The sequence below is a fragment of the Asterias amurensis genome, chromosome 16, assembly GCF_032118995.1.
Source record: "Asterias amurensis chromosome 16, ASM3211899v1".
In the NCBI taxonomy this organism is placed as follows: Eukaryota; Metazoa; Echinodermata; class Asteroidea; order Forcipulatida; family Asteriidae; genus Asterias; species Asterias amurensis.
This window is the reverse complement of record NC_092663.1, coordinates 11427569-11439853: the sequence shown is the minus strand read 5'-3', so window position 1 is coordinate 11439853 and position 12285 is coordinate 11427569. Positions and strand designations below refer to the sequence as shown.

The 12285-nt window shown below is 39.5% G+C and overlaps 1 protein-coding gene across 1 annotated transcript; it reads left to right on the top strand.

Annotated features, from left to right (window-relative positions):
* The first annotated feature begins 6643 nt into the window (after window positions 1–6643).
* Window positions 6644–10831, top strand: LOC139949183 (pancreas transcription factor 1 subunit alpha-like). The gene is made up of 2 exons (XM_071947580.1): window positions 6644–7308; window positions 10423–10831. The coding sequence occupies exons 1-2, from the start codon at window positions 6852–6854 to the stop codon at window positions 10629–10631; spliced, it is 666 nt and encodes a 221-aa protein (XP_071803681.1). The 5' UTR covers window positions 6644–6851; the 3' UTR covers window positions 10632–10831.
* The last annotated feature ends 1454 nt before the right edge of the window (window positions 10832–12285 follow it).

The window sequence follows — 12285 nt, the reverse complement described above, 5'->3', positions numbered from 1 at the left end:
TTTAGAATAGTTGAAATATTGTTTTTTTTTTATCATGAATTTTTAAGGCGCACTAAATTATAAGTTACTCAAGGTGCACGAAAGTGTATCCTCTCACAGTAAGGGAAGATCAGACAAAGAACATTACAGATGAGCCATATTAAAGACAGTGGACACTATTGGTAATTGTCAAAGACCAGTCTTCTCATTGATGTATCTCAACATAATATGCATAAAGAAAACTGGGAAAATTTCAGCTCAATCGGTCATCGAAGTTGCGAGATAATAATGAAAAAAAAAACACCCTTGTCGCACGAAGTTGTGTTCTTTCAGATGCTTTATTTTCGAGACCTCAAAATTCTCAATCTGAAGTCTCGAAATCAAATTCATGGAAAATTACTTCTATCTCGAAAACTAATCCACTTCATAGGGAGCTGTTTCTTACGTTTTATACTACCAACCTCTCCCCATTGCTCGTTACCAATTAAGGTTTTATGCTAATAATTATTTTGAGTAATTACCAATAGTGTCCACTGCCTTTAAACGAGCGTGTTATCATACTACACTAGAAATATTACGAATTTGAAGTTGTAATTAATTCCAGAGATTGTGAAAATGACCTGTCGCCCCATGATATCCTACTCTCCTTAGGAACATGTAACAAGTAATATATTAAAAGATCGAAGAGATCTTACATGACACACAACATATTTTATGGGAGACTGCTCCTGGCGCTGTAACATACAGTATTTCCTGCTAGAATTCTGATAGCACCATGTAATGCTTTACAAGATGCTGTGGCGCAATTTGCTGCCGATCGGACCAGGAACACCGGGGCGAACCCCTTCTCTTTTCGATAAGTGCACTGGGTTCTTTTACATGCGTTACATAACACATGGGACCAACGGCTTAACGTCCCATCCGAAGGACGAAGCAATGGTTAAGTGTCTTGCTTAAGGACACAAGTGTCATGGCGGATGGGGAGTCGAACCCATACTATGCTGATCAGAAACACCAGAGTTTTAATTTGGTGCTCTTAACCGCTCGGCCACGACACTTCCATACTCAGCGCACTTGTATGTTTCAACGAAAATTGGCTGTCAGTTGACAATCGTTATTGGTCTTAATCAATTTGATCTTAAAGACACGGGACACCTTTGGTAATTGTCTAAGATCAGTCACTTGGTGTATCCCAACAAATGCATCAAATAACACATTAATGTGAACATCTGGACTCAATTGGTAATCGAAGTTTCATTGACATTTAGTTTTTAATAAGTCCTTGTTATGTTCACACAAAACAAAGAGGAACGTATTATTCAGTCAACACGAAATCGAGTTGATTGGGTTAAAAAAAACCGTTACTATCGGCGAGCCCGGTGGTCTGTCCTCGGACATCTGCATAAAACGGGGAAGTTCAGGGGTTAAAATTCCAGCCAATGAGCTCGGACGCTGTCTCGCAGGACGCGGACATTACAAATCGCAAGCCATTGTGCTATACAAACCATGCAATCAAATAATTAGCATGCATTTCAGTATCAAGCAACTTATACAGCCATTACTCTTTATACTTTCCAAATAAAAGGAGATTACGTAAAAAGCTATCAACTTTCCACTTTGTTACCGCATAATTTGATTGTACTACTATTAGATGGGTAGACATTAAATGATCTATTTAACTCAGACATGGCTACTTATTGTTGCCTCCCTCGCCACGCGCTAATCTACAAACAGCTCATCTCCACTATAGAATAATGGTTGCCACGCGTTGCTCTTTTGAACTCAGGCGCGTTACGTCTACTGAATTCACCGACAGACGTCCCCGTAACTGGTTGCTTAGATGCGGCCGCGGGGCGGTGATCTATGCCCCAACAACAGTACACATGTCATCATAATCAAGCATTGTTTGCTTATTTTTGTTGTCTACCCCAGTCGGATGTTTCATTCTCATGGAGGGTGTCATCACTGATCTAGCATGCCCTAATTATCTCCCCCTGGATCCCTTAACAGCTGAACACGGCACATTTCATTTGCACAAAACTTCGCCCAAACGACCTGGGTGGTGTGAAATACACACATTGTCCACTTTATAATTACATGCTTACTTTTATGTATGGTTTTTTAAATGCGCATACAAGAAAAGTTTGCTCAAATTTATGCAGACCTTCTGAACAAAATTTAAAAAACAGCTGAGTTTGTCATTTGGAAGGAAATTTGCATACGGCGATTACAATATTGTCTGCCAGCCTGGAAAACTATCAGATAATAAACCTTATGGAATACGCGATCATTTTCTCACGTAGGAACAGTCATATTTATATAGTCATACAATAGTCGAGTTTTAATTTATTCTGTGGCAAACTTTAAATGAACTGTTACAGGAGAGTAAATTTATATAGAAGTTTCGAGTCTGCCATCTTTCCCAAGCATGACCAAAAGGTTCCACCCGAAAGACTCCCATCGACAAATTTATTCAGTCAACCATACAAACTACCATTGCCCAACAAAGTCAAGCATTAATTTAATAAAGAAGAACTCATTAAACCGATTGAAACATCAACTTGTTTCACCACTGGTTCTTTTCAGAACCCCTAAATCTTTTTGAAATTTGGGGTCTTCCAACGTCCCAAGCATGACTAAAGGGTTTCAAATATTTTTCAGGCAACCATTAAGGCCTTAGACCTATCGTTGATGCAGCAACAAAGTCAATTAGGATTCTCCTGAAGACGATCACAGCATACTGGTCGAAACGTCGAGTTGTTTCACCACCGTTTATTTCTCAGAACCACCACATCTCACACACTCGGAACCCGGGTCACAATCATGTTACAGCGACCCGGGTTTCTGGTCAACGTCACGTCATCAGGGCCCAATTTCATAAAGCTGCTAAGCATGAAATTTCTTCCTTGATAAAAAAACAGAATTACCAACCAAATTTCCATTTGTTGCACATTGCTTATTACTGGTACTCAGCTGTTGTTTGCTAATCCTGAAAATCACGTGAACATTTGGTTGGTAATCCTGTTTTTATCAAGGAAGAAATTTCATGCTGAGCAATTTTTTATGCTAAGCAGCTCTATGAAATTGGGCCCAGAAATACACCTCATGTTGACCTGACCCTTGACATTTTTACTAACGAACCCCGAGTGGACTTTATTTTGAAGGGGAGGGTAATTCTTAGTCCCATCCTATACTTTCCTACAATACATCATGGTCTACACACCCAACCTGTGAAATTGCGTCACGTTTTAGTGAAACAACGATACATTTTTTTATTTTTTTGTCAGTTATCTTCAGGATATCGTGTGGTTTTTGTTTTCGATTGACGAAAAACAATGGTCGATTTTGGTGGTCTTCATTCAAGACCATGACCATGAACTCCTTTTCACAAAGATGACATTAAGAGACTGGACTTCCGAAACGCAAAGTTAAGGGCAGTGGACACTATTGGTAATTACTCAAAATAATTATCATCATAAAACCTTTCTTGATTATGAGTAATGGGGAGGGGTTGATGGTATAAAAAATTGTGAGAAATAGCTCCCTCCGAAGTGACGCAGTTTTCGAGAAAGAAGTAATTTAAGACGAATTTGATTTCGAGACCTCAAGTTTAGAATTTGAGGTCTCAAAATCAAGCATCAGAAAGCACACAACTTCGTGTGACAAGGGTGATTTTTCTTTCATTATTATATTGCAAACTCGACTACCGATTTAGCTCAAATTTTCACAGGTTTGTTATTTTATGCATATGGTGAGATACACCAAGTGAGAAAACTGGTCTTTGACAATTACCAATAGTGTCCACTGCCTTTAAACATGTTCGGCTACATTTTTTAACTCTATGTTGAAACTATGACACAAAATGGAAAACTTCCCATCCGAACTAAACAGTATTTTGCCTGCCATGAAATGCCCTGGAAGACACCATGTCGCACTAATAATTTGTAAACAATCGTTACGCATAGTCTACACTAACGAAAGACTGTTGAACGCCCAATCCACGGCCTTTACTACGAGCATCGATTAGTGTAAACCGGATAGGCGGAAACACGCCACGGGTATCCCCTTGACAAACGTCAATACCTTTATGAAATTGAAATATTTATCTCGAGGTATAATGGGTATAGAATTATTTCACGCTGCGATGTTAGAGAAATCCGGGTACTAGGAATGTCTTCAAGGCAGGGTGTACTTTTGGTAATTGTCAAAGACCTTACTTGGTGTATCCCAACATGCATTTAATAACAAGTATGTGGACATTTAGGGCTCAATCGGTCATCGATCTTGCAAGAGAATAATATTAAAGAACATTCGTGTTGCATAGAATCGTGTGCTTCCCAGTTTGATGCCTTAGAGACTATTCATGCCTGAAACCTTTCTCAGATTGAAAAGTAACCTAATTTTAGGGGTAACTATAGTTTCCAAAGACATAACTTTCAAAGGCTTGAAGCTTTGCGGATTAGCTTTTAATTTGGATAACAGCGACAAGTACACTCTGTTTATGGAAGGAGTGTTGGTTTAATAAGAATCAGAGATGAGGAAAGCATGTGACGTTTCGACTAAAGTGTTGTGTTTGTCTTCAGGAGAACGTTCATCTTCGGCTATTTTTGTAAACACTCACAGGAAAACATCAGTACTCCACGCTCATTTTAAGGTATTTAATACTGGATTTATTGTCAGTTTGTAGGTTAATCAGGCATGGTATTATTTTGTCCTCGGAAAAAAAAGTAGGACAAATTTAGTACAAGGACCGACCGGACTGTACACACGGTGAAGGCTCTGAAAGTCTTTTTAGACTGTTTTTTTTGTGTGTCACAATTTTAAAGATTTGTCGAAGTGCAAACAAATCGATAAAAAGAAAGAAAAATAATATTTTTTGATTATTATGCTCAGTAAAAATGATTCCATCGAACCAATAAAGGTTGTGATGTTCAAACGCAAAGACACACAAACGTTTTGTTTTAGAATATACTCAAGAATCGTAAATTCATGGTATCAACCGAAACCTGCTTTCAGTGCATTTTTGGGGAGAAATCTATTTTATACAAGATTTATTCACCACGAACAATAAAATACAGCATTAAATGCCGGACACCATAATGCGGTAAATCTCACGAAACGCGGTGAACGTGCAGCAGCCGGGCTATCCGTTGACAGCGCCCTCTGTTGACGGTAAATAACGGTCGGTTCCAATGTCAAGTTCAGGACACGACCCGTTACGTTGCCGGTGTATAATAATTAATTTTTGTACTACAGTAGCCCACATTTTGTACTTTGGAATAATACAAAAAGGGATTTGGGGTGGTTGGAGAATTAAAATAGCACAACCAATGAGTTCGTTGACCCTGAAACCCTGTCTCCCTTGAAATTATGAACAGTCTATCATTATTTTGTTTTGTCACATCTTGAAGTATGTAGGCCTATATTTCAAATGTTCATCTATTGAGTTGTTCATTTCAGTTAATTTAACACCTTATAGTTAAATTACAACAAGACAAAGAGTGCAATTGGCAAATTTCCTGTTTTGCCATTTGCTGGGTTTTTCCCCTTTACATTTTAGTTCCAAAAGTAGTCGGTTTTACAAATATAGTTTGTGTAGTTTTGTATATTAAAGAAATTTTAATAACACTTTTTCTCCAGGGGGAAAAATAAGAAGAAGGAAAAATGCAATTGGCGTTGGTACATTTATGTGTAGGGTTCGTGCAAGCAAACTTCGTTCCTCGCGGCCCATCACGTCTTCCAATTTGTCGGTGTATAATATACAGTTCGTAAAACTTGCAGTGGAAATGCAGCAAAAGTATAATGTTGGACACGTTGTACCTAGTGTCAAGATGCAGTAATCATGACACACATTCAGCCACACTTTCCCACCCCTGCATGTGTTCCAAACTATCACAATGTTCCAAATTATGACAATCAATGTTTCTGTACCCCTCGCAGAAATACAGCCATGCTTGCAGTATGAGTTTCACCCTCAATTATTGTCTGGTCTTTGAATTCGCTCAATGGTTTTACCAAGCCACTGTACTGACTATTTAAGCTGTACATATAATATGCATTTCTGTGTCTTTTGATCAATGGTAAAGTTCCCCCACGATGGCAGTTCTCGATGTTTAACATCGCACATACCCAAAAGCTCATCTTCTTATGTTTTAGCTTGAAAAATAAACCCATAGTTTTTTTCAAATAATGAAGTCTATTATTACTATAATTCCGAATTGATAACATTGTGATTGGTTTATGATATCATGCAACTAATACGATGTGTATTCAATCAAACAAAAACATTAAAATGCTAAACTTATCCTTAGACATCTCTGAACCTCTGAACCCAGAGAGAGACCGATAAAAAAAATTAGACTGAACATACAATCAATATGAACCCGTGGTCGCCGATTAAACAAGAATTACCAAGCGTTATGGCCAACTTGGGGCACGACGAGAAAACCATGGTCACTCGTTAGCTGGTCCGACGCCAGCAGAGAGGCCCTGCGTTGATTGGCTCACAGGCGCGTGAATTATGTGAATAAATATAAACGAATGGGCGTGTCGATGTTTGCGACAACCCCTACGTGTGACGTCGTCGGGTCCAATCGATGGCGGTATGCACTTGTATAACTTTACGCGCGTGTCCAACGCAAGTCCACTAATCACCCCAAGCTCATGCACGACAGTATAAGCAACAACCGTCCACAACACTCAAACAACTTGTCATCTTTTATATCATCATCATCATCGTCATCATCATCCCCCACTTAAATGTCCCCGAGAACTGAAGTAGTCGGACTACTGAACATCGTTGTCTTTTGAATACTATAGTTGCAAGGAACACGCACTTATACAAAAAAAGAAAAAGTACACACACACGGAAAATGTTTTGGGACGCAAACATGGAGCACATTCCCCTGGAAAACAGGCCGCCTTCGTCACTGTTCGGTGGCTACGACCGAGCGCCGTTCGGCGATGTCCTAACGGGTCATCAGCACCAGGGCTTCGGCAGGAAGATCCAACACGATCACCACAGTCACGATGGAGTCAAGAGGCGGCGGAGAAAGGCTAAGTGTCCCGTGCAACAGGTCCATCAACGACAGGCTGCAAACCTCCGGGAGAGGAAAAGAATGCAGTCCATCAACGATGCGTTTGAGGGTCTCCGGGAGCATATACCCACCCTGCCTTACGAGAAGAGACTGTCTAAGGTGGATACGCTCAAACTGGCCATTGGGTACATCAACTTCTTGGCGGAGATGGTCACGTCGGATGCCAGCAGTGGAGATGGATTGAACAATAGTGGACAAGAAATCCAAAAGAAAGTCATCATTTGCCATAGAGGTGAGTTCAGAGTAAACTTCTCACAAACACAACTTTTTCAAATATCTACCGTAGTTTTTTACGACACGTCGGTCACTTCAAACAAACTTCCTCTGCTTATAATGTTTAATTAATTAGAAGACAAGTTACGTCTAACATATCATTCGTGGTTTTTGAACAATCTTTCATGCGACAACATCAAATTAAAATTCTTATGCTCGAGTTCGGTAAGTTTGGATGGTAGAAGTTTGTTTTGTAACTATCCTATCCATAATTCCGATTTTAGTGTCGTGATAACACGGTGGCAATACACGCATGGGAAAGGGAATACACAAAATATAGGTCTATACCCATCGTCAAAAATGCGGAATACTCCGGCTGCAAGGAGTAGACCTAATGCATAAATGTGGGGCTATCTAACTGAACAAACGAGATGGGTTTTTGAGCGCCATTTTGCTGGTAGAATATGCTTCCCCCAGTCCACTTTTATTGATGAACAACCCTTGACTTCGTTTAGTCTGCATGTTTTGCGCGCACTCAATACACCCATGTATTACACTGGACACTACTTTGAACTGGAGGACCATTAAAGCTCCTTTTTAAAAAGTGAATGAGCTCTGCAAGTTAATAGCATGTCAGAGTTTATACACAAATTCCCTCGTATAAATAACGCTTCTTCAGTGTACCATCGCGCTACAAGCGGATAACTAAACCGACTAATTCCCAAACACCATCCAAAACAACCCAACAATAATAACCCCCTTCTTCAGTTACATCATGGTAACCCCTGTTTTTTTGTTCCGACCCCCCTTTGATGTCAGCCTGGTAATCCTCCTTAGCTGTTCACATTAGGTGCTTCATGTTTTGGCAATAGTCACGATAAGTAGGTTCTATCAGCGGGGCCTGGTGCCTCTGTGTTACCGGGGCTAAGCGGCTTATTCTCCCGTACATCTTGACTTCCTTGAGCACGGTGAATTAAAAGGTCGCTGGTGTTTCTTGTTGAGATGCAAGACGCTCATTTGGGAAATGATGTAATGCGGTTCTCAATGAATGCTGCGATTAGTTCTTTGATACGGTTGATTATTTATAAGCAAATGAAAGAGAGCAATCCGGGCAAATTATTTTTGAGTTCGGTAGGAATTAAAACTTTGCATAGTGGCGAAAACAATCTATAGAATTGCGGAAACACCAAGTACGTAAAATGTATCTGTCCAATGTTGGCTCTGAAAAGACACGATGGTATAGCGACGTTTCGGCCACTCGTCTTCAGGAGAACCATAATCAATGTGGGGTGTTTTGTTGTTGTTTTTTTAGTGAGCACCCAAAGTTGACGAAATCTCACAGCACTGTAATAAACTTTTGCTCAAAAAATCACAGGATATCTTTAAACTGTGTTGGGAATGGGAAATCACGTATTGATGTTTAAATTTGCTAAATTTAGTTATCGATCTATCGATCAATAGTGAACGAGTAATTTGAAGAATGGACTCGTCATAATACGTCATTAAAACAAAGACAAACACAATTGAAAAACAAATAATGTGTATATGTATTGACGTCGTGCTTAACTATTTATAGACACAATGCTGTTTATGAGTGGGAACCACTTTCATCTAAAACAGAACATGCTTAGTAAATTAAGCAAACTAAAACATCAGGTACCAGTTACAAAAAGACGAATAACATGGCATGTTCACTGGTAATCTATTACTGGTAAGCAAGAAGCTCTGTGCTTACCAGTTGTATGAACTTTTGTCAATGTCTCAATTGCTAGTATATCAGTATACACAATTAAATGGGTCACGGGGCCTTTTCCCAGCGAAACTGACCCCTCTTTTAAACAAGCTACTCAAAATCATGAGTAGGTTAACTAAAGCGAAGACCTCACGCATTACACGTGTCCACAGTGGTGTGTGTAACAGGCTCTTAAAACTATAGAGGTATTGCCCCAAGTCAAGAGCAATCGCTCCGCGTGGTCAGCGGACCGCGCACGCTAGCGTCGTGGGCACTCGTGGCTCGCTGAGCCCCGGGCCAGCCGGTAAGACACGGTCCAGTCAAGCTGGTTGGCCTAGACCTACACCACGCCCAAGCGATTGTTCCTTGGGCTATTTTTTCTAGTCAGTATTTTTGCAAGTTGGAGTCATTTTTGATTAGCAATAAATATTAGATTGCAGGTGGGGGGCCTTTAGTATTAGATACGAGTCTTTGCCTGTGTGTATATACATAACAATTTTCATATTTAAAGGGGTGTTAACAAAACACGTTTGCACCCTAGGCGTGTAATTCTATTCGTATTAATTTATATGACACCACACATCAAACACAGGCTTTCATGTGTATATTATTTATGGTATAAGATCGTTTACAAACCGTGCGTTCAAGACTAACAGGGTTTCACTGAGGAGCACTGGCAGAGTTTCAAGCGGGGCTCTATCGGCAATACAACACCAAACCCGAGGCTGACTACTTTCCAAATTGTTAAATCATAATCATAATTTTAGACGGCTCTGCTGCCAGAGGGTGTAATTATTGCTATTTAACATGATGTAAATGGCGCGTGTGTTTAATTATATCACCTCCTATAAAGTACACCCTCACGCTCCCCCTCAGCCCCACACACAAACACCTAATGAACAATTAAATTTATGCATAATTAATGATATGACTAGCGCTGTTAAGTAAAATTCACTTATAATGCACGAGCCTAGAGCCCTGTAAAAAAACGTTACAAATTCAGCGGCCCGTGAACAACAAACTTGCATATGATTTTCGTTGAGGGCGGTGTTATGTTTTGGGTTCGCGACCGCGATAATGTTTGTCAATGGTGGGTGACAATAATTTCAGCAGGGATGAAATCTCAGATGTATTTTTACGATGCTATGAATAAATATTGTCATGGATAGTCTTTAGTGATTACTTCGATTGACTTTAGGGATGAGCTCCGATCTAATCAATGACGCTACTCAGGCTTTTAAAAAGTATTACGAGTTTATAAAAAGTCAAGTTTTCTATAATGTTTACAAAAAGTTGGACGGTCATAGCTGTCAGAAACTAGTGTGCACTGTTAATGCAACTCAAAAACTACGAACATAAATATTTAATGCACTGTCCTTTTATTTATTTATTTTGTCCTAGGTTCTCCATCTCCATCAGAAATGGGTGGACTACAACCCCTCGCCGGACATTCACTGTCATGGTGCAGCGAGAAGAAGACCTCACCCGGCCCAAACAACACAATGACGGCCAAGGTTTGGACACCAGAGGACCCTCGCCAAGTGAAATTTACATCATTGGATTTGGACACTTCTCTGGACAGCATGGGGTCGCCGCCCCTTATGCTATAGCATACGAACAATCATAGACATTATTTTCGCCGGTTGTGGGGACTTTGGCAATAATAATAGAAAGGCATATTTTAAACTCTTGAAAGCCAGTAAAATGAAGGCCAGACGCGGTCGCCATTTTGTTTGTTTTTGTTTGTACGAGAGGCAATACACTCTACGCAAGGAAAACGTTCACATTGATAAAACTCACCAGTGCATCTTCTTCACCGACTGGAAAACTCCATGTATCCGATCTGAGAATGAAGCATCTCATCAAAGACATAATTCCACTGGGTTCCATTCACTGAAAGAAACTTGAGCTCAGCTACCAACAACATTCTTGAAAGAACATCTCTGATTTTGAAGATTAAAATCCTCCCTCATTTTTCTACTTAATTCATGTGGCGATTGTTGCTAGGAGTGGTCTAAGCGCATGCTCGAGAGGGCGTGACCGGTTCGGACTGGTTCTGACCAGTTTGACGAACAGAATTATTTCGGCTTTAAGAAAACAACAAAAAGGCGCTCAAAGTAATGTCGTCTGCTACTTGGAATAAACTCTGGACCCATCGGTACAACTTCCACGAGGACACACCAATGTGTTAATAGTTGTTTCTCCTATTTTCTATTTGACAAAGGGCAGAATGGAGTCAAAGGATGGTGTTATATCTTTTGTAATACATTTCACCAGCTAAAGAATTATGTAACAAACAGCTTAAGCTCAGCTAAATTCCTTTGGGGAAATGAAAGAAATCATCTATCAGCTTGATAAAAGAGATGCTCAACGTTTTCCATTTTACTTGATATTCATGAGGTAAACCTAGGTGCTATTCAAAGTTAAGTAAAAATTATGCCAAACAATGCGTGAAACAATCATGGATTTTGAACAAAATTCATTAAGTCCAAATCACACGGTTTATTGCTTTCAGTATTAGCAAGAACGGTAACCAACCAACCAAACTACTACGAAATATACGTTGCGTTGTGTTGGTTCCCTGTTGCTTATTTTGCTGAGCAAATCAACCTGAGAGGCATTTTTTCTTTCTTTTTGTTCCCTTCTTGTTAACAATCCTCCATGCTTGGACATTGTGTACAAAACTGTAGGAAAAGAATGTGTAGCAACAATAGGTTTAGATATTAGGGATTTTTGGGTTCTCAAAATATTTAAACTTGTTTTATTATTGTTTCTTTTCTTTATACAGTTCCTGTATAAAAGGGTATTCACCGCCGTGCCAATATTTTTTACAAAATATAATTTTTGTCTTTCTTATAGTTGCATGTTTTTGGTTGTAAATTTGTCCTCATTTTCTACAAGGCACTTCTAAGTGCAATAATGGTTGTTTTTGTGAATAACAGTGCCATCGAATCTCTGTCCTAGTATACACTGAAGGGGTGGTAAAACATTTATAATGGGAAAACTTGAACCAATCACAACCAATGCAATATACATGAGATTGCTGCTGCTGCTTTAGCCCCTAAAAAGAAGCTAAGCACAACACAATTGTGCTTACCAGAATAATGTCACCGGAGAAAATATAACATTAAGTTATGTACAATGTGCAACCTAACTTTTGCTTATAGCAATTTGTTAAGCATGAGTTATCGAAATGCTTAAACATCTCATGAATAAGTATGAAAATAGGCTCATGTTCCTGCTAAGCATTTTTTTTCTGAAACC